The sequence below is a fragment of the Trifolium pratense genome, linkage group LG1 (genome assembly GCF_020283565.1).
Source record: "Trifolium pratense cultivar HEN17-A07 linkage group LG1, ARS_RC_1.1, whole genome shotgun sequence".
NCBI classification, from domain to species: Eukaryota; Viridiplantae; Streptophyta; class Magnoliopsida; order Fabales; family Fabaceae; genus Trifolium; species Trifolium pratense.
In genome coordinates, this window is record NC_060059.1 from 17,422,738 (window position 1) to 17,430,238 (window position 7,501).

General features: G+C 37.2%; 1 protein-coding gene across 1 annotated transcript; it reads right to left on the reverse strand.

Annotated features, from left to right (window-relative positions):
* Positions 1–1,095: 1,095 nt before the first annotated feature.
* Positions 1,096–3,804, reverse strand: LOC123889391. The gene is made up of 5 exons (XM_045938712.1): positions 3,466–3,804; positions 3,040–3,365; positions 2,807–2,939; positions 2,306–2,710; positions 1,096–2,189 (listed from the first exon to the last, which is right to left on the reverse strand). The coding sequence occupies exons 1-5, from the start codon at positions 3,802–3,804 to the stop codon at positions 1,224–1,226; spliced, it is 2,169 nt and encodes a 722-aa protein (XP_045794668.1). The 3' UTR covers positions 1,096–1,223.
* Between the last annotated feature and the right edge of the window lie 3,697 nt (positions 3,805–7,501).

Here is a 7,501-nt window from a genome sequence, read left to right on the forward strand (position 1 = left end):
AATTCCTATTTTCTATCTCTCTTTATTTAAAATGCCGGTGGGGGTGTGGAAGAAGATTATCCACTTGCAAAGGAGGTTTCTTTGGGGAGGGGCGGCTGGTGCATCAAAAATTTCATGGGTTAATTGGCTTGATGTATGTAGATCAAAAAAGGAGGGCGGTCTTGGGGTGAAAGATTTGCGCATAATGAATATTTCCCTTTTAGCCAAATGGAAATGGAGACTACTTTCGGAGGATGAATCAATTTGGAAGAATGTTCTCCGGGACAAGTATGGGAGTGGAGAGGTTGGAACGGTTTGGATGTCTAGGACATTGCCGTCGGCCAAAGTTTCACCATGGTGGAATGATCTTATGAGTTTTGGGATGGTTGTCGGGGTGGATCACATCCATGGAATGTTTTTCAAAAAAATTGGTAATGGAGGTACTACTAGTTTTTGGCATGATTCTTGGTTGGGACCTCAACCATTGAAGGAGGTTTTTCCACGCTTCTTTCTAATTTCGGTCCATAAAGAGAGTAGTGTGTTGGAGGTTGGTAGGTGGGTCTCGGGGTGTTGGGAGTGGGAGGTAAGGTGGAGGCGCAATCTCTTTGTGTGGGAGGAGGCACTACAAGAAAACATGCATTTACTGGCGGCCAAAAGCCCTCAGTAATGCACAAATTTCGTCTAAAATGCATGCATTACTGACGGCCTTGGGCCCTCTGCAATTAGCTCGCCAGTAATGTTTACTGACGGCCCAGGACCGTCAATAACGTTACTGACGGCCTGGAGCCGTCAATAATGCCCAACGGTCACAATCAAAAGACTTACTCATTTGTGACGGCCTGCAGCCATCAGTATTGCTTTTACATTTGTGACGGCCTGCAGCCGTCAGTAATGTTAACGTATTAAAAGAAAAATTAATAATTTAATTATTTAAAAATCAATATTAATATTGATTTTTAAATAATTAAATTATTAATTTTTTTAAAAAAAATTCTAGTTTTAATAATTTAGTTTTTTTTAAAAAATATACTGCATAATAAATAATTAAAAAATATTAAATATAATTTTATTTTTACAAAAAAATATTAAAATTTAATAAAAAGCATAATAAAAATACTTAACATAAGCATAATTAAACATAATGATAATATTGTCATTACAAAAAGAAAACAATTAAACATAATATAAATTGTCGTTATGTTATACAAATAATTAAATCAACAACAGATTATTAAAATTACACATCAAGGTTGGTCAGGCGGCTGATATAGTGGTCGCTTCCCCTTGCCACTGTATGTTGGCTGACGCGACCTTCCTCGGCCTCGGCCTCTACCTCCCTCATTTATTACGACTCCGGGGAGTGACGTTCGCGGAGGTCGTGCCACAGGCCTATGAACGAAGTTAATTGGGGCTTGATTGGGATCAAAGCTGGCTTGATTTGGGAAGAAGTTGTCTTGGGGTTGATTGGGGTTGTCATGTGGGATTATGAAGTATTGTTGATATGGATTTGATGATCTCTGTCGATGGTATTCGGTGAAAGCAGTTTGTTGATTATTTCTACCGCTTCCGCCACTACTGCTTCCACTTGTTTGCCCAACAGGATCAAAAAATTGTAAATGAATTGGTTCATTAAGCATTTGACTCATATCCTCTATGCTCATACTCAGTACTGGATCACCCTCTCGGTACTCCGGCAGCTGATTCAAATTGACCATGCTATTCAAATCCGGTCGATATTCTTGTTCACCGGCATTTTGATTTTGTCGTGCCGATCCCTGAGATGATGATCCAACCCCCGCCGGCGCCGGCGCCCTCTGCTGCGCAAAGAATTCCTGCAATACATGTTGGACCCGTTGGTCCACCCGCTCATTAAATGTTGCTTCGTACTCTTCGCGGAATTCTTCCCGATACGTGGCCCTCATTCGCGCTTCATACTCATCATCGGTTTCCTCTCTTTGAGCTGGACGAGAGCGTCCTGTACTAGATGAAGATGAAGATGTGTAAGTGACATCTCTCAAACCAGTTGGGTCACTTGCATATAAAGAAGATGTACACCCAGCAGCGAATTTGCGACCTCGAGTCGCACCACCAGCATTCTTAACAAAAGCCAATGACAGCTTGTTTCGACGAACCTCCTCATTATCTCGCCTATGAGGTGGTAGTCGTAGTTGGCTTGCATTATATTCTTCAGCCCAAATTTGCGTCAACCTCTACAATAAATTAAAAAATAATTATAATTAATTAATTATAATATTAAAAATAATTATAATGTTTAAAAAATAATGTTATAAGAAATAAATAATAAATAATATATATAAATACTTACCGAAACTTCTTGCGCCCTTGCCCCCGTCCATTCACCGGAATCTGCATACTTGTGCATCATGTCATTCATTTCCATAAAGGTGGGTGGACGACCAAATTGTTGAATGAACTCAAGACGAAGCGTTCCGGCAGATTTCGACCCTCCAGAGTGTACGCACGCACGATTGGCTTCATCGGTATTTCTGTTGGCTTTGTTCTTTATACACTTTGCCTTATACTCTTCCTCTTCCCATCTGAGGCACAACATAGGGTATGAGTTACCAGCGAGCCAAAGTGGTGGCTTTGAAGGATCCTTTTTAATCTTTTTCCGCGCTTCAAAAAGTAAGGTTGACAGACGCTTGGTGGCTTTTCTGTTGAATATAGCCTCAATAGCCGCTGTGTGGTGATTTAGCCAAGTTACTTGCGACTACGAAAAATAAAGAAAAATTGTTAATAAATTAGTAAATATATGTTTAGTAACAAAATTGATTGGATAAAAAATTAATTATAAATAAAAACGTACCCTGAAGCCATTCCAAAATTGTTGATATCCACGCTCATCTGCCCTGACCTCCGTCCAGTTGAGATATGGAGCCTGGAATTTGGATTTCAATGCATTATTGATTGCCTTATTCGCCGGATTTTGGGGTTGCAAACTGCACAATATATATATATATATATATATTAGTTAAGAATAATAATCATATATATCCAATTAATTTATTAAACACAAATTCTTAATAATAATTAACTTACTCTGTGGCGGTATATGGCATGATGATGGGTCTACCATACCGGTCAACCAACAATTCATTTTGAGGAGCTAGAAGTGCAATATCGGCAATTTCCTCGTCCTCGTGGTCATCATCGTCGTCGTAGGAGCCGTACTCCTCTTCGACACCATCTACGGTTCGAGACTTGGGCATACCCTCCAACCATCGATTCCGAACAACGCGGCGGGGTAATCTACGTCTACGTCCACCGCGTCCGCGTCCTCCGCGTCCGACACCCGGTGGTGGTGGAACATCATCAATGTCATCATCGACATTGTCATCATCGAAATTTTCTTCATCTGGATTCATCTATAATAAAAAAATATATGACAAATTCGTTGCTATAGTACAACATACACCCGTTAACACAACAGTCAATTCTCTTCGCTCCGAGTCCTAACTTTGCAACCAATTGTCTTGCTTCGTAATAATTTTTTGGCAAATCAAGAGGACGGTCTATTGTTATATCCAACATCAGTTTCGTTATCAAGTCCATGGTGTATTCTGAAACAAGACATTCAGACTTGATACCCAAAAGTCTAATACACACCGTTAACTTTGAGTCTCGAGAGCCTTCACACAACGGTGTATTTGTCTCTTTCAAAAGATCAAAAAATCGCTGGGCTTCCTCATTTGGTCTCTCGACGTTAACATCAGCGTCATATTCATCATCAGCAGGGTCGTCGACATCATTTGACACATAAATCGGCGTATTAAACCCAAGGGCATTAGTTATCATATTGTCCATCTCATTAAACGGATCATAATGCTGATGATAATATTCGGGAACAACAACGGGCTGAAAAACACTGCTTGAAGCACGATTTTGATTCACGGGAACAGTCGTGGAACATCCCTCGCCATGACTTGACCAAACCCAATAATTAGGTTGGAATCCCTTTTTATATAAATGAGACCTAATTTCATCTTCGCTCCGTATTCTTGTACATCGACAAAGTACACACGGACATCTAATTCCCCCTTCACGTATCACAATGTCATTATATTTTACTGTATTGATAAACATTTCGACCCCTATTTTAAATTCCTCTTTAACCCGGCCCCTCTTTCCAGGATTATGTCTATCGTACATCCAATTACGATTGGTAAAATCCATATCTGCGTAGTTTAATTAATATATAATTAGATCAATATATGTATTAAATTTATTACTTTATTTTTCAAAAGTATTTTGGACATATATATATGTCTACTCAACAATAACATATAAACTTTTAACATTTTATTTTTAAAGTTTATGGTTTATTAAATCTAAAAAATACTAAGTTTTTTAGTTGACAAAACTACCGACTTTTTAACATATATATTATAATTTTTTAAAATATAATTGTTTTTCTTTTTTTAAATACATAGTAATAATAAAATGCTAGTAACTATTTCTAAGTGTACGGTAAAAATAAAACTATCACTAAATATTATAAATTAAAATTACATATATTACTTACTTGGGTGCCGGGTAGAGTCTTACTTGGTGCGCGCTCCTAACCACAAACTCCGCTCCTAACCCACGACCTCCGATGACCACGAGAATTTGCTAATAAAAATTGTAAACAACAAAATATTAGAACATATACATTTAAATAACAAAATAAAAATTTTAACTTTAAAAGTAAAACACAAACACTTACCACTTTTTAGATGGAGATATGAAAATTACATTACTTTTTTAAAAATACACAAACTGTTAAAAAATTTCTTTTTTAAATTTTTTTTTTAAAAATTTCGTTTTTTAAAAAAAGAATATAAATATACTGTTTTTTTGAAAAAAAAAATACTTATTTAAAAAAAATAATTCTGTTTTCGAAATAAACAAAATTAAATATATTTTTTTAATTTTTTTTACAAAAAAAATAACTTTTATACATAGTGATAAGAAAATATTAGTAACAAATTACAAAGTATTAATTAATAACTATTACTAAGTATACGGTAAAAAAAAACTATCACTATATAAATTAAAATTACGTTACTTACTTGGGTGCCGAGTAGATTCTTACTTGGCGCGCACCTAGCCCACGAACTCCGCTCCTCACGAGAATAAGACTTGCTATTAAAAATGGTAAACAACAAATATTAGAACATATACATTTAAATAACAAAACAAAAATTTTAAATTCGTAAAAGTAAAACACAAACACTTACCACTTTTTGTATGGAGATTAAGTTGAAAGTATGAAATTAGAGAAAATTTAAGAGAGAAGTTAGAGAAAATTTAGAGAGAGAATGGAAATGAAAAAATGAAGTGAAGGAGTAGTAATATATAGGAGTAGTAATATACAACCGTTGGAATTTAAAATTCAAATACGCATTACTGACGGCCATAATCCGTCTTAATTGCGCAACGGTTCATAACATTACTGACGGCCTGGGACCGTCGTAATTGCTGTCTGCATTACTGACGGCCCAGGACCGTCTTAATTGCGCAACGGCTATATATTTACTGACGGCCTGGCACCGTCTTAATTTCGCATGCATTACTGACGGCCTGACACCGTCACTAATGCGTAATAGTACCGTTTTAAATTATTTCGTTCTTCAAGAAGCAATACTGACGGCTCCTAGCCTTCAATAACCCACAAATGCATTACTGAGGGCTAAAAGCCCTCAATAAGTTTGGTCAGTAATATTATGTTTTCTTGTAGTGAGGAGCTTCAAAATGCGTTGTTGGAAGTGTTGACCCCCATCCAACTTTCCAATGTCGAGGATGAGTGGAGATGTCACTATGTCAATGGAGGTATGTTCTCAGTTAGTTTACTTTACAAATATTTATCCGGAAGGATCATTCCCCCTATTGCAAGGGATCCGAAGTTGGTTAGGGACTTGGGATTCCTATGCGAAAGTCTCGCCCCATCAAAAGTTATTGTGTTCTCTTGGCAACTCTTACTTTGTCGCTTACCAATAAGGGTTAATCTCGCTAAACGAGAAATTGTTGACCACGACTCTAACTCTTTTTGTGTGTTATGCCCGATGCATTTAGAAAGTGAGGGTCATCTCTTTGGTTGGTGCGCTTTGGCTTCGTCTTTATGGAGTAAAGTGTTTGGGTGGTTTGGTTGGGATGTGGCGGTAACAAGAGATCCACTCGAGATATTCCGAAGATTTTGCATGGGGAGGGGGGGGGGGGGGCAAAAGACTAAAGGGTCTTCTTGCGATGTGGCATATGGTGGTGTGGGCTATTTGGAAAGTTAGAAACGATTTGATTTTCAACTCACAAGTGCCGGTGGTGGATGAAGTTTTTTATTGTATCATTGCTACCTCATGGAAGTGGCTAGTTGATAAAAAGAAGGGTTGTGTTTGTTGCCTCTATGAATGGAAAACATATCCTATGGATTGTATCTGTAGGTAGTGTGTATTTTTTGGCTCTCGCTTTAGACTATCGGGCCAAGGACCCCTTGTACTTAATCCCGAGTTGTGGGTGTAGTACCATTTGTACTTTCTCCGTTGTATATTTGCATAAAAAAAAACTGTAGGACTTGGGTAGATCAAGCTTGTAGGGCTTGGGGGTTTTTAATCTTGGACTAGATCAAGGAAGAAGTGTAATTTGAGATTGGTAGCCTGTCATAGTGGACAAACTCACAGGAGCGTGAGGACTAGACGTAACCCACATCTTAGGGTGAACTAGTATAATTGTTTGTGTGTTGTTTTTCTCCTTTAGTCTCCTTTAATTTACGCAAGCACAAAACAAACAATACACATTTTATTATCTTGCATTCAGGTCAGAGATCGTTTTGAGAACGTTCTCATGTTCATCATATATTCATATTGACTCAACTAACAAGACGTTCTGAGAACGTTCTAACATTTGCTCTTGAAAGTATTTGTGTTTAATTTTTAATAGCTAATTTTTAAAAGGTTCACAATTCAAATCCCCTTTCTTGTGAAAAATTTTGCTACTTCAACCTAACCCTGGTGAGCAGCTAAATAAACTAAATAAAAATAGAAAACTAAATCACGAACACAAGAAAATAAACTTATAAACGTTATTTGATATTTGGAATTTGTTTACAAGAGTAGAGATGTATCTTACATTGAGGATATATATATATCCTAGAAGATCATAATTTTGTCCATCTCAGTATTCATTGCACTTTTATTATAGATAATGAACATTTAAAATTGAAATGAAAAGACAAGAACTACTGATTCTCTCTACTAGGTCTGCCACGGTCATGCCTGGGCTCACTCAGGCCATGCAGAGCTTTCCTGTGAAGCAAGACTCTATGACATGCTTGGCACGACTGTGGTGAGATCCCACACGGCTGTGGCAGGCTTAGTTGATGGCAAACTCTTGACTTTTTGTAACAATTTTCTTTGGCTTGACTTTTGGCTACGACCAACACTTGATTATATTGATTTTTCACTTTCTCTTCATTAAGAAAGGGCTTCCATTATCATAATTGAGGTGTATCTTCCATTAAGGAATCTTA

What these genes read in the sequence shown, in the direction of transcription:
- LOC123889391 (XM_045938712.1), bottom strand. Translation starts at nt 3,804, where the DNA reads ATGGACAATATGATAACTAATGCCCTTGGGTTTAATACGCCGATTTAT. An exon ending in ATGCCATATACCGCCACAGA is followed by an intron (nt 2,940 to 3,039) that starts GTAAGTTAATTA and finishes TATATTGTGCAG; the next exon opens with TTTGCAACCCCAAAATCCGG. An exon ending in CAAGGGCGCAAGAAGTTTCG is followed by an intron (nt 2,190 to 2,305) that starts GTAAGTATTTAT and finishes AATTTATTGTAG; the next exon opens with AGGTTGACGCAAATTTGGGC.